The following is a 25,727-nucleotide window of genomic DNA, read 5'->3' on the forward strand; positions in this document are numbered from 1 at the left end:
TGCATTATACATTTTAAAGGCATGAAATTAACACATATGATCAATTATTTTTTGTAGTAAATTGCACTGCTTATTGTAGCCCATATGCTATTCACGACATGCTCTCTTTATTGTATAGCTACCCTCACAACAATCCCACTTTCCCTGAGTTACTAGATTATGACAGTATTATAATACAGTATGCTATAATAGTGTAGTCAGTATCAGTCAGACAGCACCAACCAGCCTAGGAGGAGCATTGAGGACGTGCTCGCCCTGTCGGCGGTGTCTGGAACTGATCCAGATCATCAGGGCTGGATTTGCTCCAGGTGCAAAAATGCTGTCAGGCTCATTAAGAGGGACCTCTCCGAGATCCGGCTATTCAGTTCAGCGCAGAGCAAAGCTCTAAACGGACAGATTACTACCAGATAGACTGCCGCGTTACAGTGAGCGATTTAAAAAAAAATGAATTCCATTTCTCTTTGGGTCGATTACGGACTATAGAGCGACACTATAGAATTGCTGGTTAGTTGTGAAGGAGTTTTTGGAGTTTACATTTTAGTTTATCGCTTGTTAAAATTATTTGAGTGTATTTGTTTTGACGAAAATACTGTTTACCGACGGCCTGGTGGAGAAATCCGTTACCTGAGGATAACAAATCAAAGGTTTGTGAATGATAGGCCAAATACTGACACAAAAAGACAAGATAAGTACGTGGCAAATTAAAGTTATGGTTTTATAATGGAATGGCAATATTCAGAAATTATTTTGCAATTTGTTCTTTTTCAGAAATCTGCTTTAAACGAATACTTTTACCAGGGATTCCCCGTTTCCGAATGAAGGGATTTGTGCGCATTTTCGGTTGCAGTCTTTTTAGAAAATTGGTTGACTCATAATCGCATTGAGTGCTTTCGCCTGGTTTTTGTTTTGAGCTCTCCCAGAAATGGTGGGACACCTACATTTACAAGCTATGGATGATAGTCTGAAAGGAAAGAATCGGGAGGGACTGCTTGACAGTCCGGATTCGGGACTCCCTCCGAGTCCAAGTCCGCCCTTCTATTCGCTGTCTCCAGGTCTGCTCGAGTCGCGCTCCGGGAGTTGTTCAACGCCAGTCGAGAACCATGGATACTATAAAAAGGAGAGCAAAGGCAAACTGGTAAGCAACAGTTGATAAGTCGTTGGCTCTGCGCCTTGTGCACAATTCACCATAAAAAGCAGATAAAACCCCTGAATTTGTATGATCAAGACAAGAGAGAAATACACCTATCTAGCCTCTGATGACTATTGTTAAACCATGTGTCAGTTGCTGTAACCGTCAGTTGCTGTAATATCTTTAGAAATCAAATAGTTTAAATGGATTGACATGTCTTCACTGGAATATTCCTTGGATTCCTGAATCAATTATAAACAAGATAATGGATGTTAAAGATAATGGATATTGATAGGCCTTCCCTCAGATCACACATGTAGGAAACAAATGTGTTTTGCATTTTCTTTAAAGGACTGGGTGAAAAATAACCAGAAATGAACTAGGTTTCTCTGTAGTAATGTGTTTCATCTGTGAAAATGGATTCCATTGTTTGCAGGGATTTTATCATCTGTAATAATTAACTTTCCACTGAAGAAAAGAGAAGCAGTGTTCAAAACATCCTGTTAATGTTTCATAAAAGGGATAAGCATCAACCAGTGTACTTTCCAAGAAAAATAGAAATATCTCAGAAATATCAATTGTATTGATATTTTCTTGTCTCTTGAGTGAATATTTAACAATCTAGAGTCAAGGAGGAATGTTACAAGAGTCACAGAGGATGTCAAACATCCCTCTGTCTGTCCCATTCATGATGGAATACTTTGCAAGTCAATGGCAGCCCACAGTTGACGTAACCCATAGAAACAAACAGAAGTTTCAAGTTGTATTAGTTGTATGCATGGTATACACCGTCCAACTAAAGGCTTACTTGCAGGTTCCTTCTCTACAATGCAACAACAATAAGAAATAATAAAAGATGAGAATGTAAATGTAAAGAACATGAAAAAAACTCTAGGTCAATGTGTGAGTGTGTGTGGTGGTAGCAATGGGAGAGGGGACAAAATGGTGTGATTGTGATTAGCTCCTTGTGTCTGTTGTGGTCGCCGTTACTGACAACTCTCAGGTCAACCACCTCTAGTCGACCACACTGCTTCTACTCAAACAGTATAAATACCTTATAACCTGGCTGTACTTTCTCACAGCAGCCAATGCCAGCTTGGAAACTAGACAGCCCATATAGGCATATGCTTTGGCATGAAATCCCCAATAAATAGCTCTAGTGTGTCTAGTGCCTCACACTTGGAAAAGGGCACACAAATTATTTGTTATTATACTGAACAAAAATGTAAATGCAACAATTTCAAAGATTGAGTTACAGTTAATAGAAGGAAATCAGTCAATTTAAATAAATTCATTAGGCCCTAATCTATGGATTTCACATGACTGGGAATACAGAAATGTATCTGTTGGTCACAGATACCTTAAAAAAAAGTAGGAGCGTCAATCAGAAAACCAGTCAGTATCTGGTGTGACCACAATTTTCCTCATGCAGCGTGACACATCTCCTTCATATAGACTTTATCATGCTGTTGATTGTGGCCTGTGGAATGTTGTCCCACTCCTCTTCCATGGCTGTGCTAAGTTGCTGGATATTGGCTGGAACTGGAACAGGCTGTTGTACACATAGATCCAGAGCATCCCAAACATGCTCAATGGGTGACATGTCTGGTGAGTATGCAGGCCATGGAAGAACTGGGACATTTTCAGCTTCCAGGAATTGTGTACAGATCCTTACAACATGGGGCCATGCATTATCATGCTGAAACATGAGGTGATGGCGGCGAATGATTGGCAAGACAGTGGGCCTCAGGATCTCATCACGGTATCTCTCTCTGCATTCAAATTGCCATTGATAAAATGCAATTGTGTTCATTGTCTGTAGCTAATGCCTGCACATACCATAACCCCACCGCCACCATGGGGCACTCTGTTCACGACGATGACATGAGCAAACCGCTCGCCCACACAACGCCATACACACTATCTGCCATCTGCTTGGTACAGTTGAAGCCAGAATTCATCTATGAAGAGCACACCTCTCCAACGTGCCAGTGGCCATCAAAGGTAAGTATTTGCCCACTGAAGTCGGTTATGCCGCTGAACTGCAGTCAGGTCAAGACCCTGGTGAGGACGACGAGCACGCAGATGAGTTTCCCTGAGACAGTTTCTGACAATTTGTGCAGAAATTCTTTGGTTGTGCAAACCCACAGTTTCATCAGCTGTCTGGGTGGCTGGTCTCAGACGATCCCACAGGTGAATAAGTAGGATGTGTTCGTCCTTTGTTGGCATGGTTACACGTGGTCTGCGGTTGTGAGGCCAGTTGGACGTACTGTTAAACTATCTAAAACGACGTTGGAGGCGGCTTATGGTGGAGAAGTTAACATTCAATTCTCTGGCAACAGTTCTGGTGGACATTCCTGCACTCAGCATGCCAATTGCACACTCCCTCAATACTTCAGACATCTGTGACAAAACTGCACATTTTAGAGAGGCCTTTTATTGTTCCCAGTGCAAGGTGCACCTGTGTAATGATCATGCTGTTTAATCAGCTTCTTGATATGCCACACCTGTCAGGTGGATGGATTATCTTGGTAAAGGAGAAGTACTCACAAACAGGGATGTAAACCAATTTGTGCACAACATTTGAGAAGCTTTTTGTGCATATGGAACATTTCTGGGATATTTTATTTCAGCTCATGAAACACTTTACATGTTGCGTTTTATATTTTTGTTCAGTGTATTTGATCAAGAAATGCAATTTGTGTAATGTTGGTTCAGAAGAATAACTTTTGTTGTATCAATCTTTTGCTATGATTTAAGTGAAATGTAGTAATCCCATTGAGGAACAAAGGTCGATTCTATTAACTCCTAATTTAACTGTCAAAGGAACATGTTCATACAGGTCTAGATGGCATTTTGATGTGCTTTTAGCCAGCAGCCTACGCCACATGTAGTACAATACAGTAGACTGGAGTTGCGTGACACTGGTTTGTTGAGGCCTGAAAGGAGATATGGTTCTAATCCCCTGGATGTGGGGATTGGTGGAGCTCCCCTGCTTTGTGGTTTCTCCTCATAAAAGCAGCTTTGATAGGGGCTGAATCTGCTTTTGGTTCCAATACCTTTCATGGGATTGTGTGTGTATGTATGGGGAAAAAATCAACCCATTCCATTAGTAAAGGCTTTCAAAGCATTTTTATGTGAGTTTGAGCTTTTTGCATTTATATACAGTACATGCATGCTTGGCAGTGGTAGACATTCATGCACTTGCATAAAGAGTTTTTCCGAAGTTCTAATCTTGTGGTGGTTTTGTATGCGACCTAAGAACAATCCCAAAGTTCTATTTTGAGGCACACATGCTTGCAAGAGCAGTTACAGGCTGTTGCATAAGTGTTTCATGACCTCTGTATTTTAATTTAAACACAGATGAATGCACACACACACACACTAGGGTTGTCATGATACCAGTATCGCGATACTGCTATACCTGATTTTCCATGGCAAAATGGAAAACACAAAGCAGACTAAACTCTTTGTACCTGCTGTATTTAAAATGTTGTGTGCTATATCTTGGACAATAAACATGTGATTCTGGGTGACAGTGTAAGGCTGCTTGTTTCCAAGTTTAGTCCACTTCATGTTTAGTTTCCTTGTCACGATACCTCTAAGTATCACAATAGTGGTATCGTGACAACCCTAACACACACACACACTGTGTTTGTTGCTAAGCATATACTATGGATGCATAAACAGCGTTGAAATGTAGTTATTTTGTGGTTACTACTAGACACTGAACTTGACATTTAGCAGGTTTTCAACAGAGGGAATGATTACTGTAGCTCAGTGCTGACAACTGGATCCCCTTGTGTAGACATTACTCTATTTCACAGTAAAACCCCTACATTACATTCTGGTTATTAGACGGTTATAGCTCAATATGATTACTTTCCATCTCCCTGTCTCTGTATAACCACTTTGGTACCTGAGCTAACATGTTTTTTTTTGGGGGGGGGGGGGTGTAGATTAGTTCCAGCCCAGTCTAGGAGCTAAGTCAGGGCTATAACTATCGCTGGATTAGAGTGTAGGACAGAAAGGAGACCCGTGTCGTGTGTCATTACGTTCTAATTCCAGCTTTAGAGTTGATATTCATAGTGATGCTGGAGCTTGACGACCTCTACTCTCTCTACTCAGTCAGCAGTTTACTGTGTGATGATGATGATGGGCAGAGTTTTTCCTGACTCCAGGTTCTCGTGATCTACCTCGATTGTGTGTGAGTTGCACTTTGAGTGTGTATTGTACTGTATGTAGCCTGTGCTTGGCTGCACACCACATTGACTGGGTGGGTAGAGTTGTGCTTCCGGGGAATGAGTTCCGTATGTGTTCTGTTGCTGCCTGGGTACAGTAGATGGAGGGGCCCCTAGCCTGGAGCCCACCTACATTCACAAGTATGTTTATACTTTCAAAGGCGGCCAACAAAATGCATTCCCCTGGATAAACAGCCAGGATACTGCTCCAGCCAGAGAACAAAAGACAAGCCAATCACACTCTTTTAATTTGATGATGCCACACTGTGCCAGCAGCACACAGTGGAAATGAATCAATTTACAGGGATTAACAGCAATGAGGGTAGCATGGTTATTGGTTACAGCAGAGGTTAAGTGGGGGTACAGTACAGCCCTGAGTGAGGTTTTGTCGGGTGCTGATTTGGAGGTTTGGGTAAGACCTGAGCTGTGTGCTGCACAGTGATTTTGGCAGCACCTCTGCTGTGCCTTCGGCTTGTTCCGAGCTGTTAGGGAGAGGTGAGGTTGGAGAGACGTGCTTCCGAACTTTAACGTAACAACTTTGCTCGATCTGAACTTTTGTAACGAGAAAGAGAATTCAGGAAGTTTGTGTTTGGAGAGGTACCATAATTACACTTAAAAGCATCAGTTTGACATCTTAAAATCTCAACGAAACGTGTATTGTCTGAATGGCATGTTGACTGGATGTCATGCTTGCCTCTGGGCTCAGACAGCAGCACTGTACATAGTTGGCAAAGGATTTAGAATTTGCTAACTGATTCCAGAAGCGGTAGCTACAGTGTATGGCTTTGTGCTTCCGACTTTATTGGTCTCTAGGCAGATGGTGGGTCAGGACAGCAGAGTCCCTATGCAGAGGCCTTCTCGTAGGGTCTCTCTGAGTCAGTATGATAGGTGTAACAAGTGATCCTAGCCTGGAGCAGAGGTATTTGACCCTCTGATTACATAGTCTAACCAGGTTGTCATATCCTATACTGTGTTCTGCTGTACTGTATGTGAGACAAACTTTGAGATGCATACAGTGCCCTAAGGTTGACAACACTGACTACAAGACTCCATCCATTTAGAGTCAATTGAAATCAAATGAACTTCAAATCCATGTATGTGACCTCTGGGACAGGGGTTGTTGTATAGTGCAGACAGACAGTAGCCTCTCCTGTCTTGGACCACCATGTTGGATAGACTGGAGGCTCTCTGTTGGGTGACTTAGTGAAGGGGAGCAGAGCGGTTCTGATGGCTTGAGCAGTGACCGTGCCCAGGTCCAGGAGACACAGAGGCGGTGTGACGCTCTCAGCTAACCCACTCAGTTACACAACATGCAGACAGGCCGGCTGGCTGCCTAGCTGACTGGCTTTGTTAGTCCTTTCTGAAGCATACCACTAGGCTGCTGTGGGGGCTCAGTGAAAAAAATATTTACAGCGACTGTAACACTTCATATTGCCTTGTCCCTCTATGTAATTATCTGAATTATTTTTGCTACTTGTTGTGTAGACACCACCTACTCTTTCCAGCCAGGCTTTGCTCATCTATTGTCGCTGTGTTGTGTGAATGCTGGGGGAGATTGCACATAACTCCTCATGTGGGAGGTCCTGTTCTAGGTGTATTGAGAGCCTGCATCTTTGCCAGCTAAATAAACTGTTTTCTATATTAGGTAGAGAGCACTAGTAGTGTATCAGTAGTGGGATCTCCCAGGACAGTCTGTGTTGACGCCCACTCTTGCCTGAAGAATGGATTCTGCCAACTTACTTCCCTCTTCAACATGTCAAAGACATTTCCTTCACTGGATGTCATGGTTCATTTTTACACATTATCAGGGGGTAATGTGAGGGATTTATAAAAATGGCCTACCTAACCTCATACCTAAATCTTCCCCTAGCTGCCGTACCTTCTCCTGAACTCAACGGGGACGGACCCGAGGACACGCATGTACCCTGTGTTCTTTGGTGAGAGCATCGAGGTCAACCCCAAACCTGAAACAAAGATCAAGTGAGTGACCCTTCACCAAACCACACAAATAATGACTTGGTATTAAACAAGCATTTACTGTAGTTTTAATGGACTTATGTAGTTTGCCTTTTTAATGTACAGGTTGATGCAGCAGGCTTTTTGAAGGCAGCAGGCTTTTTGAAGGCAGCTTTTCTCTACCCTACTCAGTAGTCACCTCTTAACAGCGCCATCTAGTGATCAGCTATTATACTATTTCCTGCCTAATCTATTACTTAATGTATTACTCTTCAAAGTACTTTGGTACTTCAACACTTAATCCCATGTTTTTGGTTATACTCTCCAGGTGTAACTCTGAAGTGAAGTACGACTCAGACAGGCACTACCGGGACCAGGTGTACTGCGCTCCCGTTCCCACGGTGACTTCCTACAGCGAGATGGTGGTGGCCGTGCAGAACTGCACCTGGCGGCGCTACAAGTCCCAGGTGTACCTAGAGCCACGTCAGAGGCCCCTGCACTATCAAAGCACCACCATTGTGTACCCCAAACATGCCAAGAACACTTACCGCACCACGCTCAACTACAACGCGACGGGTTCCCAGCGGTGGTTTGTCTCCACCGTCCAGCTGAAGTCCAGTGAGGACAGCAGCCCCTGCATCATCTACGCTGAGGACCTCTAAACCTGATCTCAGACCTGACCTGCCTGGCTATTCCTACTGCTGTGGACTGGATACACAGAGGCTGACAGACAGTTGGACACACAGGAAGACTGATAGACTGAAATAGACTGACACACAGAGGGTGGTAATATTGCATACTGTATAAGGAATATTGTAGGGGAGTACATCGAATCACAAAGGCCTTTAATGAGTTGCCCTTCATGTTCATTAGTCTTGTGGGGCAGAGCACTGTCAGTCTGCAGCCTTTTCTTTCCAGGAACACCTCTGATAGTTGAGCATGACTCTGGGGGTTGATGTTACACACCTTATTTGACTGTAAAGATTCGTTATAGAAATGGACATATTCATGCTCAAAAGCTAACATGTGAATCCACACAGATGCATGCAAAGCAGTCTAATAGCTTGATTGCACTTATTTTAACATTGTGTAAGTTGTGGGTATTCTGAAAAGAGGGGGAAACCAAAAGATTGGACCAAAGATTTTGTTACAAAGAAGATTTCACCCTCGTAGTAAGTAATGTCTTTGTCACATCCTCATCAGACTCTCAAACACGACTCCTGCATTAGATCTACAACACTTCATCGTTCTCATCCCAACAACTGTCTTGAGGGTGTCACGAGCACATCATTGTCGTATCTCAAAAGATGCCCAGTGACGTCAAACTCATTCTGCGGCTTTGCTGTCTTGCTTTGACAGACACCAAACCACATCTTCATGACAATAGACATTAGTGACCTCAAACTCTAGAATGTGCCTTTTTAGTCTGATAGACACTGAGGCATTTTAAAGCTAGAATCCTTAATTGAAACAATAACAAAGTGGTCACTGTTTTGGTAAAAAAGCTGAGGGATGGGCCTGGAGAAATGTAACCACAAATTCATAGACAGAGCTATGGATGCAAAGACTGGCTAGTTTAAACCATGTTTTGAGGCTTTACAGTGTTTACGTTTACATTGTTTACAAACATTGGAGTAAAACAAGCTGGTATTTAGAGTTCTGATGGGGTATGACAGTTGAACTAAGTTCATGAGGCATTTCTAAGTTATATTCTTCAAGAATCAATGGGTGTATATATCATTATTTTCAAAGTCTAAAAATGGATGTAGCAACTAAGGATTCTAGCTTTAAATGAAAACATCACATTATCCATGCCATTTTCTACAACAAATCAGAAATTGAGTCTGAGGCACCTTCAACAGCAGGCAGAGAGTCAAGGTTTCTGTTATAGATTGCCTCTGGTGAAGGAGATGCTTGTGGTCGCTGCCATAACTACAAGTCAACCTGCCAGTTGGAAATGCCAAAGTTGGATCCAGAGAGGAGGAGGGAGAGCAGAGCTAACCTGGGAAAACCTGAGGAACATTTCTATTTTAAGACATGGCCAGCTCTAGCCTCTGATATCCAGGTTGTTTGGCAGACTTGTAAACACACGACCATAAAAATCCAAACATGTTACTCTCTCCAGCACACTGTTGTTATATACAGGATAGTGAAATGGGTGGCTTAGATTTATTCACAGCTGTCGGGTATTGTAGGAAAATAATATCAATTCTTATTTGTATTAAGAATTGCCTGATCTCGCTCACGTTTTTTTGTCTGTTTTATATATATGGATTATCGAACCTGGTAAATATTGAACCCTGTATTATGAATTCAGATCTCTTACCTCCATTTTGTTTCTCTCTCTACTTTATTTCATAGAACATTTGCATTTTCTACTTTTAATTTACATCCTGAGCTACTTTTGTAATGAAAAAAATGTAGGTGTTGAAAATTGACAAAGGAAGGGGTGTTTTATACACTAAAGAATATGGACAGAAGAAAGTGAGAGAAAGTGAAGAGGCTCTGTATTGGAGGCTTTCTTAAGGGTCAAGATGTTCTGAATATTGAGGTCTACTGTTACAAGTGCAACAGCAACTTTATAATACTGATGGTTTGAACCATAGGTATTACAGTGGCTGGTACAGAAAGAGGCCGTTCAGTGGAAAGATGCTGTGTATTTCTGTGATGTGCAGGAGGTGTGTGAGAAGTCAGGAGTTATACGTTTGAGGTGATGAAAGTCTAAGGGTTTCAAAGCATTTGGATGTTTTGTTTAAGATACTTTCTAATTATTGATATTAGTGTTTCCTTACGGTTGATTTTGTTCTTGTAAAATACTTTCCTGTTGTATATGTGGCATCGAGGCAATTCATAATTCTCTTTATATTTTTGTATACTTCCTGTGTCAATCATGTTTTTTGTTTGGGAAAATAAAAAATTATTTAATTAAATAAAAATCTTTTAATTGAATAAAAGACAAAATACCAAAACCCAAACTGCACTATGGTCACGTGTATTTTCAGCATTTCCTTTTCAGTATATTGAAAGAGCCTAAAAGCCTGGAACAAAGCTGCAGTGTAGACAACCTAACTTCAATTCACAACAGAATTCCCACGGCATGTCCGAAGTTAAAGAGAGGGCCAGGAACAAACAATGCATACAGCCTTATAATTAAGATCTTCACCACAAAGGAAAGGAATATCATTTCTCCAGCAGCAGTACAGGGAAAAGAAAGTTCCACAGACATAACGCACCAGGGAAAAGGTCACACATTAAATGTGGCGCAACTTCTTAACTGTTGAAGGTTATGCCCTGCCTCATGCTTTAAGGCAGGGTTAGGCAACTAGATTCAACTGCGGGACGATTTTTGTGAGTGGATGGCGGGGGGCTGGAACATAATTAACAAAGAAATTGTATAAGATAATAATAATTTCATACCTAGATTATATTGAGACACGATCACGTCTAGTTTTTTATTCATGGGAATACTTGAACAGATTTCCTGAATTAAACACATTTTAGCTGAATTCTTGGTGATTTTTACATAATTTATTTTACTCTAAACAAGTACTCAAGCATTATTCCGTCCCATTAATCCATCCTATTAATATCCTAAATATCCAAGTGATACTAAAATTACAGCAGATCTCCTCTCTCCTTTGGCATAGGGCACGTAGAAGGGGTTGGGTGTGTACCTCAGAGCCCCATTGTCACGCCCTGACCGTAGAGAGCTTTTTATGTCTCTATTTTGGTTTGGTCAGGGTGTGATTTGGGTGGGCATTCTATGTTCATTTTCTATGTTTTGTATTTCTTTGTGTTTGGCCGGGTGTGGTTCTCAATCAGAGGCAGCTGTCTATCATTGTCTCTGATTGAGAACCATACTTAGGCAGCTTTTTCCCACTTGTGTTTTGTGGGTAGTTGTTTTCTGTTTTGTGTCTGCACCAGACAGAACTGTTTCGTGTTGTTCCATTTTGTTATTTTGTCTCAGTGTTCAGTTTAAAGTGTTGTCTCAGTGTTCAGTTACCACGCTTCGCTTTAGTCCGATCCTTCTCATTCCGACGACGAATGTTACAGAACTACCCACCACCAACGGACCAAGCAGCGTGGTATGGAGGAACAGAGGGTTCAGGACTCCTGGACATGGGAGGAGATATTGGACGGAAAAGGGACCCTGGAGACAGGCTGGGGAATGTTGCCGCCCGAAAAAGGAGCTGAAGGCAGCTAAAGCTGAGAGGCGGCGATATGAGGCAAGGCAGCGCAGCAGGCACGAGAGGCAGTGCCCCCAAAGAATTTGGGGGGGGGCACACGGGGAGGTTGGCGGAGTCAGGCGATAGACCTGAGCCAACTCCCCATGCTTACCGGAAGCAGCGTGGTACTGGTCAGGCACCGTGTTATGCGGTAAAGCGCAAAGTGTCTCCAGTGCGCGCTCATAGCCCAGAGCACTATATGCCAGCCCCCCGCAAGTGCCTTGCGAGAGTAGGCATCCAGCCAGGGCGGATTGTGGCAGCTCAGCGCGCTTGGTCTCCGGTGCGCCGTTTCGGCCCAGGGTATCCTGCGCTGGCTCTGCGTACTGTGTCTCCGGGCGCTGGGACTGCTCAGTTCGTCCTATGCCTGCGCTCCGCCTGTGCCGGGCTAAAGTGGGCATTGAGCCAAGTGGAGAGGTGCGAGTGGTAAGCACCAGATCTCCAGTGCTCCCCACAGCCCGGTTCGACCTGTGCCTGCACTCTGGAGGGGCCGGGCTAAAGTGGGCAATCAGCCTGGAGGAGTGGTGCCAAGGCTGCGCACCAGAGCTCCAGTGCTCCCCCATAGCCCGGTTCATCCGGTGCCTCCTCTACGCACCAGGCCTCCTGTAGGTCGGCCCTGTGGCAGCCCCACACACCAGGCTGTCTCTGCGTCTCCTCCCTCCAACGACGCCCTCCAGTCCGGAGCCTCCAGCGACGCCCTCCAGTCCGGTGCCTCCAGAGTCGCCCTCCAGTCCGGAGCCTCCAGAGTCGCCCTCCAGTCCGGGGCCTCCAGAGTCGCCCTCCAGTCCGGGGCCTCCAGCGACGCCCTCCAGTCCGGGGCCTCCAGCGACGCCCTCCAGTCCGGGGCCTCCAGCGACGCCCTCCAGTCCGGGGCCCGCAGCGAGGGCGCCCAGTCCGGGGCCCGCAACGAGGGCGCCCAGTCCGGGGCCTGCAACGAGGGCGCCCAGTCCGGGGCCCGCTACGAGGGCGCCCAGACGTCAGATTGACCATGCGCCAAGATGCACGATGCACTCTCCCACCAATTTGTGCACATTCATTATTTTATAACTTCAATGTGTGAATTGTTTGCATTTGATTGTTAGTGTATATCAATTCCCCATTACATATATCACCAGAAGTACATTTAGTGTTAATTCCTACAATTTCTAATATACAATGTTTGTTACTTCGGTTAATGGTCATTTATTTAATGCATTCAATATTATTATTCCAGTCTTCCTGTTCTCATTGTCTGAGTGGACACATTGCTCGCAGAGTGCACAACCTATGCTACACTTGTGAGAAATAAGTTTGATTGAATTCTATTTTTGAGTTTTGTCGATGTAGTAATTGTCTTTTGTTTGGAGCGCTCCTGTTACTGTTGAGTAAGGACGTGCCCGCATAGAATGCCCGCATAGAAGTGGGCCTATAGGCTACCTGTCCTGCGCGCAAATGTAGGCATGTAAATGTGACAATTTGGCAGTGGTGTAAAGTACTTAAGTAAAAACACCCGAAACTACTATTTAAGTAGTTTTTTGGGGTATCTGTACTTTACTTTACTATTTATATTATTGCCAACTTTTACTTCACTACATTCCTAAAGAAAATAATGTACTTTTTACTCCATACATTTTCTCTGACACCCAAAAGTAATCGTTACATTTTGAATGCTCAGCTCGACAGGAAAATGTACTTATTCACACACTTATCAAGAGAACATCCCTGGTCATCCCTGAACATCCCTGGTCATCCCTGAACATCCCTGGTCATCCCTGAACATCCCTGGTCATCCCTACTGCTTCGCTTGTAAATGTTGGACCGTGCCCCTTCCTTTTTAGCAAATATAAAAAACAAGAAAATTATGCTGTCTGGTTAGCTTTATATAAGGAATGTGGAATTATTTATACTTTTACTTTTACTTTTGATACTTAAGTATATTTTAACAATTACATTTACTTTTGATATTTAAGTATATTTAAAACCAAATACTTTTAGATTGGGTGACTTTTACTTTTAATAGAGTAATTTTCTATTAAGGCATCTTCTATTAAGGTATCTTTTGCTCAAGTACGACAACTAGATACTTTTTCCACCGCTGACATTAGATGATCTGATAGTATTTCTGATTGGGTTAATGCCACACCACTAATGACCTGTGGAGCTTCTCAAAGTAATGTTTTCTTCACCTCAAAAAGCAAGCAAATGAAGTCTGTTTTTACATCCATTGAGAATTACAATACTTCAATGTATTTGAAAAAACTTTCTAGCTCTCTCCCTTTTGATATCCCCTCATTGTGAAAGGGAAAAATGTCATGCTCTGATATAGTGGAAACGTCATAAAATAGGCCTCTTATCAATGCTTGACCTGGACTGAAATAGGTTCTGGTACTTATTTTGGGTGCTGGTCCTGTTTAGATTTAGGTGCAGGAGCTCCACAATACTTTGGAGTTAATATTCTATAAGAGGAACAGGAGCTCAAGCATTATACAATTTGAGGTGCCGGAACTCAGCTCAGGTGCCCAAGTCAAGCGCTGCTTCATATCCCTTGGGCAAATAACCTACAGCGGTGTTTGTCCCGAGCTCACTGGCACGGGAAACTCTGAGGGCCCAGAATATTTTATACAATGTTGCTAGCGCGCAAGCTTCTGGCCAGACCCAAGTTAATAGTTGATAGTTACAATGTTTCAAGTTCGTTGCAGACAGGCCATGTGTAGCAAATGTGATTTTTAGGATATTTCTTTTTATCAGGATATGTTCTACCTGCAGGCGGCAATGTTTTTATTTATTGGCTTTAATGTAGGCTATTCTTACATAGTTGGCAATGTTACATAGTTGGAAATAGAAGTTACTTTTTAGGTTTGTATGAATTTCATTTAGATCTGGATATAATGTTGATTAACCACATGACAAGGATTTTCACATATGAAGACTTTATTATAAATTAAATGAAACTGTTCAACAAAAATGTGCATATGAAAACCATAACTGGCATTCCACATGAGAAAGGTTGCCGACTCCTCCTGTAGCCTATTATCGCAACTTCAGGAGAGTAATGGCAGAATCTGAGAAAGCCAGCAGGAGCGGGAGAATAGTTGGGTCAGGTTACGTTTTTTATTTTTTTTATTCAGTTGATCTAGATCTTTGGCGCCTTCGAGGCATCAAAGAGTAAGATTCAAGTAGCAGACACGGTCAATGCATATAGTTGGTTTTATTAAAACACACCAACATTTTTTTTAATTCGGGGACAGCCGTAATGAGAATAGAAAGGTTCAGACCTTTTGTGAAACATCACAGGACAGTAGAAAAATATATGGCAGCTAGGAATCTAAACTGGGTGGTGTTCAGGGTAGCAGAAGGCTGGGACTAAAAACAAACAAAAGAAAACTAATGGAAAATATACTGTCAGTGTATGTAGTTTGTATAAGCTGGCTATTTTTGTCCCTTATTGTACTCCAATTAGGGGAGGGGTGGTAGGGTTAGGGGGAAATAATAAAGGAAAATATATAAAAAATGAAAATCACAAGGTCTGGACAGTTAGTGAAGGATAGGTGACCTTATGTCCTTAGATCACTGCATTTAACCCCCTCATTAACCAATTATTTGATTGGCAATGTGACATTCCTTTTCCTGTGTTTAATGGTACTCAGTGTGTCAGAGAAGTGGTGCGGCAAAACTATGCAGGCAGCTCCTCTCATAACACCCACATCCAATAAGAGTTTAGCACCCACTTGTGGTAGCTGGTTTCCACTGCACGGAGTATAAAAAAAGGTGTTCCTAATGTTTGGTATATGCTTGGTATACTCAGTGTATTTACTGTGATCATAATCTTTTTTTTTATTTCACATTTATTTAACCAGGTAGGCCAGTTGAGAACAAGTTCTCATTTACAACTGCGACCTGGCCAAGATAAAGCAAAGCAGTGCGACAAAAACAACAGTTACACAAACACAGTCAATAACACAATAGAAAAATCTATGTACATTGTGTGCAAATGTAGAAGAGTAGGAAGGTAGGCAATACATAGGCCATAGAGGTCGAAATAATTACAATTTATTAATTAATACTGGAGTGATAGATGTGCAGACGATGATGTGCAAGTAGAGATACTGGGGTGCAAAAGAGCAAAAAGATAAATAACAATATGGGGATGAGATAGTTGGGTGTGCTATTTACAGATTGGCTGTGTACAGGTGCAGTGATCGGTAAACTGGCCGGCTGTCATGCAGTAGCAATTGAGCCTGGGAATGAGGTTACTGTGATCATAGTTCCTGTGTTCCCTAAAATAGTAAGATAGCTGTCTGCGTCATCTATAGTCTAATGCTTTTACTTTCGTTTTAAAAAGGTAGACTCAGCAAAATCACTTCGCCATGAGCAGCACCGCAGATCATTGAGATGAGCGAGATGCAAGACTTTGCTCTCACACAGTCACACACCCTACGCATGTGCAAGGGTTCACTTCACGTGTGGTAGACAGGGCACTAAAACAGCGGAGAAGTGGGGTGTCGCGCTTCATCACTCTTGGGTCAATTCTGCAACAACTAACTACGCAGTTTACTTTCTGCATCTACGTCATATCCCCGAGTCTACCTCTATTAAATAGGCTATTCAATGGGGGATAATATACATTTAACACATTTACATTTAACACTGTAATAAATTACAGTCAAAGTATACAAAAAGACAGCATGAGTTTCAATGGCAATAAGCTTTTTATTTAAACATTAAGGCAGTGTTGTTTTTATTTTCATTGTTACACTGCTATCCACAAAGCTTGCTGGTGGGCATGTAGAATTAAACAGTGTGAATACTTTTTCTGTAAATACCAACCTTGCAGCAAGCCACATAAATATTTACATCTCTTCAGTTCTATATACAATCCTTGCTATTATACAGTGGGTTATAATAATAAAAAAAGAAATCATTATGCACAATATGGTTGAACATTTGTCAATGCCATCTCTCCCGCCCACCCTTGCACAATACAGGGATCGCATCGGCCATTCGACTAATTCGTTTTTCGTTCGTCTTGAATCATTCTTTTCATTACAAATGAAACGCTAACTTCTAGCACGGAGAGTGACATGACAGTAATCAAAGCAAGCAGTGGAAGAACAAACAGAAACCAGAGGGGAAAAACAGAAATCATTCAAATACACATCAGTACATTTCAAACTGATTCCTCTAGTTTCCTCTGCTATTTATTTAGCTAACATGTAGATATGGTTCTGTCTTACTATCATATCAAAATGTACTGTCACTTTGCTCTCCCAACGACTTCATGAATAGTAAATTGATATACAAGTAGAGAGGCTGAAACTCTGCTTTATTGGGCCCAGTTAAAAACTTATAATTTGAGCTCCACCTTGACTGACTAGATCTAAAACATGACCAGTTTAGGTAGCCAGGGTAAGAAACTTTACGTAATCCAGTGAAGATGAAGGGGGAGAGCACAGGCAGTCCAACTGTTACACATGTTCATTACTAACAAGTCTCCATCATGATTAACTCAACCCGCTCTCAACTAGTGGACCGGGCAGGATGACACACCGCAGTTGCCCTCAACAACAGTCACACTGAGAATAACTGTGCTTCTCTTGCTTCAATACAAGCCATGAACACTGTCATATACCACATCAACAACAAAGAGATGGCCTTTAAAATGGGTAAAAATTTAAAATCACACATGGTAAATGAACACCAACTGTTGGACTTTAAACCTCCTCTGAATCAGGATCATGACAGAATATGTGACAGTTAAGAGCTAAGGCTGTGACAGATTTAGAAAAAAATCAAAAGAGGGACGTTTCATCTGCTCTTGGTTTCAACATTTCCCTGCATGGACACGTATAACCCTGGCATGAAGAAAAATGATAGGGAAGAAAAATCAAAAAAATTGTGCGTCACTTGGTAACTTCAGTACTGTATTATGTCAAATAAATGGCACTTAACACTAGAAATATCTTATAGCTGTACAAAATCGGGTCTAGATAAGAAGGTGCATCTGGCCTGGCGTAAGGCAGAGCTCCTCTTCCTCTAGACAGTAAAAGATCAGAGGTCAGACTGTCACAACAGGCAGCCCCTAGAGACATTAGGAGTTCCATCCAAGAGACGGGCTTCCAGCTGGGGCTCACTACAGCCACAGCCAGCACCGCCATGGACCAAGGGGCATAGAAACATTGATGGCTTTTATTTGTCACCTCTTTAATGCAAGCAAATTCCAACTCTGATGCTGGGAATTTTGCCCTAAAGCAGCTTTAAGGTTGATCTCCATCCACTCAAAGCAGACTAGGTCATGTTTCACTAGAGCTGTGATTGGCGCTTGAGTTTGGGAGCACTAAAGAATGTTGGTGGCAAGACCACATGAAACAGATGTTAAAGGAGGACGCCTCCACAGTAGGATTCTACACTCTTCTTCTCGACTCCATTCTCGCCTGCCCGAAACAGATTCCTAAAAATGCCGTTGTGAACAAATTGACAACTAAGTGCTTAACATCCAAAAACATTCTCAACAAACACAGACATGGTTAATATAAAAACAGTGAGAAAGTGTCACTTGTCTCTTAGTGCCATTCATCACACCCACAGACCGCTCTCTCTATTGGATGTCTGGAGACCGTATGCCACCACCGTCCTCCAATAACATTTCAAATGTATGATGACATCAGCAATGGACAGCATGTATACCCTGTAAACCCCCGAAGATAGATCATTGAAAATAAGAGATAAACTGACACCATCAAAACATTCACGATCAAAAGTACTAAAGGTCTCAGCTCACTTTCAAACACAGGACTGGACTGGCTGGATTTAAAAAAGAGAAAATAAAATAAAGACATTGTTTTCCTGTGTTGTTTCCTCCTCCTGTCCATCATCTGATGCATTCTAACAGTAGTAGAAATGCACAGGCCGTCTGAACTCAGTGTCCACAGTACTGTACAATAGATGGCATGCCTGGCTACATGTCTGTCCGCCTGCCCTCTGCACAGTGAAATGACCCAGTGTAGGAAGACCACTTCCCTAGCAGACCTTTCCAAACAGAACTCTGTGTGGTTCACACCCTGTCCATGGGGTCACTGGCGCAGAGCGAGAGAGACAGACAGACAGACACTTCTGTGCTGATGCATGTCCACTCTGGTTGGGTTTGCTGGTCAGAGGGGGCAGCAGGCTTCTCCAAGTTGAAGATCCAGGTTGAATCCCTGTTCAGAGCCCTGACATGGCTGAACAGAGCAGGCTTCCTGTACAAGCAGAGGACACATCCATCCTTGACCAGGGCAAGTGAATCCCTCCGCAGGCCAAATTAAAACACATGAGCATCAGATTATGGGTCCGTACCAAGTCCCTTCCACAAACCGGAGAAGACACTAGAACAGTATACAAACAAGCGCATGAGTTGATGTGTTCGTATCAATAAGGCCAGTAAGAGGGGAAAAAATGAAGTAAAAAAACAAGTGATTTGTCCTTTAGAGTAGTCCTGGAGTGACTGCATACACTGAAACACGGAGCAGCAGTGTTTCAGCACACCCCCATCGGTGCTTGTGATCGTCAGTCAGCTGTGTGAGATGGGAGGCCCAGAGGTCAGGTCCTGTTGTACTCCCTTGCTGGGTGGAGATGGAGCTGTAGAGTGGAATGGTGTGTGTGTGTGTGTGTGTGTGTGTGTGTGTGTGTGTGTGTGTGTGTGTGTGTGTGTGTGTGTGTGTGTGTGTGTGTGTGTGTGTGTGTGTGTGTGTGTGTGTGTGTGTGTGTGTGTGTGTGTGTGTGTGTGTGTGTGTGTGTGTGTCAGGTGTGTGCCTGCAGCAGCAGTGGAGGTGGTTAGTTGGCGAGTGCTGTTCTGTTCCATGGCAGGGTCTCTCACTCACTGTCAGACAGGGTCTCATACTGAGAACACAGCAGGGGCTTAGGCTCCTCCTCCCAGGACCGGCCCTGTCCCTGAGCCCCTAACTGGCCAGAGGGGGTGGGGGAGGGGTTTGACACCGGCATGCCACTTGGGAAACGCATGGTCAGGGGGTTACACGGGAAGGGTGTGGATCCTGCAAGAGGAAGAACAGCAACAATAAATCCTTGAGTACTGACCATGATGCCATAGGCAGCAGAATGCAGCTCACAGGGTTTAAAGGTGATTGGTTTCCTGTCTTTGATACAGTTGAATATGAGCAGTGAGAGATGAGATGTGGATAGATGGGAGGAGCAGTGAGAGATGAGATGTGGATAGAGGTTAGGGGCAGTGAGAGATGAGATGTTGATAGAGGTGAGGTGCAGTGAGAGATGAGATGTGGATAGAGGTGAGGGGCAGTGAGAGATGAGATGTGGATAGAGGTGAGGGGCAGTGAGAGATGAGATGTGGATAGAGGTGAGGGGGGCAGTGAGAGATGAGATGTGGATAGAGGTGAGAGGAGCAGTGAGAGATGAGATGTGGATAGAGGTGAGGGGCAGTGAGAGATGAGATGTTGATAGAGGTGAGGGGCAGTGAGAGATGAGATGTGGATAGAGGTGAGAGGGGCAGTGAGAGATGAGATGTGGATAGAGGTGAGGTGCAGTGAGAGATGAGATGTTGATAGAGGTGAGGGGCAGTGAGAGATGACATGTTGACAGAGGTGAAAGGTGCAGTAAGCGATGAGATTTTGATAGGAGGTGAGAGGTGCAGTGAGAGATGAGATGTTGATAGGAGGTGAGGGGCAGTGAGAGATGAGATGTTGATAGAGGTGAGAGGGGCAGTGAGAGATGAGATGTTGATAGGAGGTGAGATGTTGATAGAGGTGAGAGGTGCAGTGAGAGATGAGATGTTGATAGGATGTGAGGGGCAGTGAGAGATGAGATGTTGATAGAGGTGAAAGGGGCAGTGAGAGATGAGATGTTGATAGAGGTGAGGGGCAGTGAGAGATGAGGGGCAGTGAGAGATGAGATGTTGATAGAGGTGAGAGGGGCAGTGAGAGATGAGATGTTGATAGAGGTGAAAGGGGCAGTGAGAGATGAGATGTTGATAGAGGTGAGGGGCAGTGAGAGATGAGGGGCAGTGAGAGATGAGATGTTGATAGAGGTGAGAGGGGCAGTGAGAGATGAGATGTTGATAGAGGTGAGAGGGGCAGTGAGATATGAGATGTTGATAGGAGGTGAGAGGGGCAGTGAGAGATGAGATGTTGATAGAGATGAGGGGCAGTGAGAGATGAGATGTTGATAGAGGTGAGGGGCAGTGAGAGATGAGATGTTGATAGAGGTGAGAGGGGCAGTGAGATATGAGATGTTGACAGAGGTGAGAGGTGCAGTGAGCGATGAGATTTTGATAGGAGGTGCAGTGAGAGATGAGATGTTGATAGAGGTGAGAGGTGAGAGGTGCAGTGAGAGATGAGATGTTGATAGAGGTGAGAGGGGCAGTGAGAGATGAGATGTTGATAGAGGTGAGAGGGGCCGTGAGAGATGAGATGTTGATAGAGGTGAGAGGGGCAGTGAGAGATGAGATGTTGATAGAGGTGAGAGGGAAAGTGAGAGATGAGATGTTGATAGAGATGAGGGGCAGTGAGAGATGAGATGTTGATAGAGGTGAGGGGCAGTGAGAGATGAGATGTTGATAGAGGTGAGAGGGGCAGTGAGAGATGAGATGTTGATAGGAGGTGAGGGGCAGTGAGAGATGAGATGTTGACAGAGGTGAGGGGCAGTGAGAGATGAGATGTAGATGGGAGGTGAGGGGCAGTGAGAGATGAGATGTGGATAGAGGTGAGGGGCAGTGAGAGATGAGATGTTGATAGAGGTGAGAGGGGCAGTGAGAGATGAGATGTTGATAGGAGGTGAGGGGCAGTGAGAGATGAGATGTTGATAGAGGTGAGAGGTGCAGTGAGAGATGAGATGTTGATAGGAGGTGAGATGTTGATAGAGGTGAGAGGTGCAGTGAGAGATGAGATGTTGATAGAGGTGAGAGGTGCAGTGAGAGATGAGATGTTGGTAGGAGGTGAGAGGGGCAGTGGGCAGCAGTACCTGTGGAGGAGGGCCGGTCCTCCCAGACACGATTGGTGACGGGCGTGCGGCGGTTGGCATCCCCCTCAGAGTGGACAGAGGACACAGAGGAGGGTCTCTCCCCCCCTGACAGGCCCGGCCCGGGGGATTTGGCCTTCCGTCCGTTAGAACGCCCGCTGCCCTTTGGTTTCCCCCCACCTACACAAAAAGAGACAGAACAAAACACAGCCCTGTGGTTTAGTGGCCAATTCTATTCACATTTATCTCCCATACATCTGAAGTTACAACTGTGAGAAACTAGTCTAGCAAAGCTGAAAGAATGAATAATTCACTTGATTTGTTACACATACATTACTGTTTCATAATGGAAATACTGAGCCCTCTGAACACCAGTACATACAACCCGGCCAACAGCCCTGCGACTCGGATTGGAGGCTTATGACAGAGGGAGATTTACGAGGTAATATCACACCTTGCAGTGAGTAAGAGTCCTCCGTCCGTCCATCAGCGGGGAGCATAGCGGCAGGCACACTGGCAACCATGGGGTTAATAGCATTGGAGGAGGGAGGGCGCTCCTCGGCCTGGTCATCATACTTTCCCATCAGGGCCTTTCTGATAATGGCCTCCAGCCCTATGGTGTTACCGGACACCTCGGGAGCCGGGTGGCTGCGGATACTCACAGGTCCTGAGAGGCAGGAAGTGGCAGGGGGAAGTTAGAGAGGGCATTGAGTAGCGGGAGAGAGAGCGAAAGAGAAACATAGATAGAGGATATGGTAAAACAGAAGACAAATGGAAAAGGGCCAACATGAGAATGGAGGAGTGAGGGAGAGAAAAGGAAGACGGGGACAAGAGAAAGCAAGAAAAGGGAGTGAGAGAAAGAGAGTGGAACAGCAGAGAGGGGAAGAATAAACCAGTCAGCACATCCTCAGAGAGATGGAGAGAGACATGTTGGTTTGTGCTGACGCAGCTTTCAGTCTGTCAGTGGGCATTATGTAGGTTATGAGCCTCCAGAGGATAGCCACAACAGAGAGAGGTGATGGACTCTAAATAACATCCAGCACGTAGCTACTGCTCTCTCCAGTCTCCTGTGAGTAGCCATGCTGATGCACATGCTCCGGAGCCGCAGCCAAAAGCCTAGCTGTGTCAGCTAGGGGCTCATCAGGGGAACGTGGCCGTATGTATACCAGCTGGAGGAGAACCTCTCTGCTGTACCATGCTGATCTATACCACAACAGAGTCACATAAACAGAAAATCTAGCTAACAGTCTACCGTGCATAAATCACAGAAAAACTACTACATTTACATTTAAGTCATTTAGCAGACGCTCTTATCCAGAGCGACTTACAAATACTACTCTAAGCACGTTATACAACAACATTGTGGTTGAGAGTAACAATAATCCACCTCTCCCCACTAATATCCCACAATCATTTCTAGAAATGCTGCATCTTACCTGCAGTGGTAGAAGCAGGCATGTTGAAAATCTCTGTTCCTGGCTGACCAGGATCTGGATGTGGAAACAGTATTTTTAGAGCATAGTCTCTCTGTCTATGACTACAGTATCTACAGTACCAATGCTGTATGCGGTCACTGTGGTGGTGGGACTCACTGAAGTCGGCGTCACTGCCGACCACGGTCATCTTCTTGATCATCTCCTGTTTCTTGGACTTGACGATGGCCGAGGTGCTCTCAGTGAGCTTGCTGAAGAAGGCTGGGGGCTGGGAGGTGCTGGGAGGGGAGCGAGAGCCCATGCTGTGGGGAGATGACCACATCTAGTTAGCGTCTGGAGAACTACTGTACTACTGCTTCCTACACTACGGCTATTATCCTCATTTTTTTTTAACCAAGAGTAGTCCAGAGATTGATTTCTATCCGTGTGAGGAAGGGAGGTAGGGTGAGACCTTACCTCTGCTCGTTGGGGTAGGAGGCCCCTTGTGTCTCTGGTTCAGACATGGCTCCGGCAGGGGACACGGGCTCAATGCCGTCTGTAGACATATTGACAGGTGACACCTTGGGCTGAGGGGACCTGGGAACACACACACACACACACACACTAATGAGCCACTGTGGTCTGGCTGAGCATGCACAGTCATCTAAACAATATTCAATATCAATTCATGTCAGTAATATTTCGGTATCTGCATTTCCACATAGGATTAAACGTAGTACATAACATGCGACACTCATAGGAAGATACAGAGCGGTGCCATATACAGTATAAAATCTGGGCAGTACCTGTCTCGGGCACGATCCCCTCCGGCTCCCTCTGGAGTGTAGCGAGGCCCCTGGCTGGGTTCCTGGGAGGCAGGTGGGGCCTGGGGGGCGCTGGGGGGCCGGGTCAGGTCCAGGACAGAGTTGCTATGGTAAGACTGCTGCATAGGGACCTGCTGCTGGGCCTGCTGGGTCTGCCGGGTGTAGTCCTTGGTGATCACCTCCTGTTCCCCACACACATCACAGATACGGGTCAGACACAGCATCTCTCCTTCCGTCCTGTCTGCTTCTCATTCCTACAGACTTTAAGAAGAACTGTACGGGAAATCATCTTTAAGATGGTAAATGTAAGTGATATGATATAGTAAAATATATTCCTGTAGTTGTGTGGGGGCTTACACTGATGTGCTGGGCCAGGGTGACCACCCTCTGGCTGCCTTTGACCAGGGGGGACTGGGGCTGCTGGCCCGGGGATAGCCTCTCCTCAGAGGGAGGCCGGTACAGACCATGCTGCTCCATGGGCATCATCTTCTGTTGAACTGAGGGGACAGGACAATACACACACACACACACACACACACACACACACACACACACACACACACACACACACACACACACACACACACACACACACACACACACACACACACACACACACACACACACACACACACAGGGTGGTGCCCACAAGCGCACACACACACACACACATTAAGCAGCACCACCATGTACACACAAAGGGGACAAAGAAGGTGAAAATTCAGGTTCCTGGGTCAATTTGAAGAGGCAGCTTACAGGAAGTCTATAACTACAGTGTATTAGTATTCCCTGTTTCTAAAGGTGAAACCTGACGAGAGCTTGTCGTAAAATGATAGAACAAACAAATATATAAATGTGTTAAGTCCATTATGTGCACAGCATACGGTGTGCTCGATAAACATTGCGTAAGTGACACATGTGCTGTGCATAAGAGCTCAACGGTAGTTTTCCTGATGCAGAAATCCTCTGTCTCTACAATGTGTTGTCAGCCAGTGGCGTTGGATGTGTCAAGCTACTTCAGAACACTACGGACTTATTTATATACTGAACTCTCCTCAAAGGAGAGAAGCATAAATCACTGACAAGCTTAGAGGTGACATAAAATGGCAACTCAATACTAGGAAGGTGTTCTTATATTATATATTATATATATATATATATATATATATATATATATATATATATATATATATATATATATATATATATATATATATATATGTGTGTGTGTGTGTGTGTGTGTGATTATATATATACATACACATACCTCTCACAGCATGTTATACCACAACACTCATCTGACCTCGACATGCACACACTTTCCCTATAGGCATGTCATAAATGTTGATGTGGCACATAGCTTTACAAATGGAAAAACAAGAAAACAATATTGCATTTCTAATGATGGAAAAGCCGCGTTGAGCGGTTTGCATGTGGAAAAATCAGAATAAATTACAGTGAGGCGTAATAAGGACATGCAGAGATTTGGGGGCCAGAAGCTGCAGCACCCCCCTCCCCCAGGATCTTTTTATGGATCTCTCCACCACCCGTTACGCCCTCTCCCTGCCCCCCACCTCCACCCTCCTCCAGAGGAAGATCAACGCTGTCTGGAGCCCCGGGGAGGTTGTTTGTCTGTCTGGTGGCTGATGGGGCGTTATTCTCGTGATGCACCCTGGCAGGCTCGCCTGACCGTTTCCTACTACATTTCACACTGGTTTATATTGACACCGACTGACACACACAACCTAAGCTTTCTCTTTGTCATTTAGGTAATCTAGCTAGCAATATTTGCGCCTTATTTCTGGAACATTTTGTGAGGCGAATATCTGTAAGGAAGGTGTCATTACTAACTATGAATCAAATACTTACAGAATTACTATGCTCATCACTATGCTACTACTATGCTCATATATATTGATAACAAGGCTACTTTATTTAGTTTCTAATATGGAACTCTTGAATGCTACAGGTGAACTAAGATTGCAATATGAGGGGGGAGG

General features: G+C 44.3%; 2 protein-coding genes across 14 annotated transcripts in view; one reads left to right on the top strand and one right to left on the bottom strand.

The window, feature by feature from the left end:
• Positions 1-227: 227 nt before the first annotated feature.
• LOC129826216 (refilin-A-like) lies at positions 228-10,293 on the top strand. Its single transcript, XM_055886677.1, has 4 exons — positions 228-644; positions 769-1,135; positions 7,241-7,350; positions 7,655-10,293. The coding sequence occupies exons 2-4, from the start codon at positions 923-925 to the stop codon at positions 7,986-7,988; spliced, it is 657 nt and encodes a 218-aa protein (XP_055742652.1). The 5' UTR covers positions 228-644; positions 769-922; the 3' UTR covers positions 7,989-10,293.
• Positions 10,294-16,214: 5,921 nt separating this feature from the next.
• Positions 16,215-25,727, bottom strand: part of LOC129826217 (nuclear receptor corepressor 2-like) — a 127,016-nt gene continuing 117,503 nt past the window's right edge. For all 13 annotated transcript variants that reach the window (XM_055886690.1, XM_055886681.1, XM_055886687.1 and 10 more), the window contains 8 exons: positions 24,085-24,224; positions 23,710-23,909; positions 23,381-23,500; positions 23,084-23,226; positions 22,928-22,981; positions 21,946-22,158; positions 21,495-21,671; positions 16,215-19,555 (listed from right to left, as the gene is read on the bottom strand). In XM_055886690.1, the coding sequence (XP_055742665.1) occupies positions 19,377-19,555; positions 21,495-21,671; positions 21,946-22,158; positions 22,928-22,981; positions 23,084-23,226; positions 23,381-23,500; positions 23,710-23,909; positions 24,085-24,224 (1,226 nt within the window). In that variant the 3' untranslated portion in view covers positions 16,215-19,376. The remainder of the gene's footprint in view (positions 19,556-21,494; positions 21,672-21,945; positions 22,159-22,927; positions 22,982-23,083; positions 23,227-23,380; positions 23,501-23,709; positions 23,910-24,084; positions 24,225-25,727) is intronic.

The sequence above is a fragment of the Salvelinus fontinalis genome, chromosome 28, assembly GCF_029448725.1.
Source record: "Salvelinus fontinalis isolate EN_2023a chromosome 28, ASM2944872v1, whole genome shotgun sequence".
NCBI lineage: Eukaryota > Metazoa > Chordata > Actinopteri > Salmoniformes > Salmonidae > Salvelinus > Salvelinus fontinalis.

Bases quoted from the DNA above. Each gene is read 5' to 3' on its own strand.
- LOC129826216 (XM_055886677.1), top strand. From the start codon at position 923: ATGGTGGGACACCTACATTTACAAGCTATGGATGATAGTCTGAAAGGA. The intron at 1,136-7,240 runs GTAAGCAACAGT...ATCTTCCCCTAG, and splicing joins AGGAGAGCAAAGGCAAACTG to CTGCCGTACCTTCTCCTGAA. The intron at 7,351-7,654 runs GTGAGTGACCCT...TATACTCTCCAG, and splicing joins AAACCTGAAACAAAGATCAA to GTGTAACTCTGAAGTGAAGT.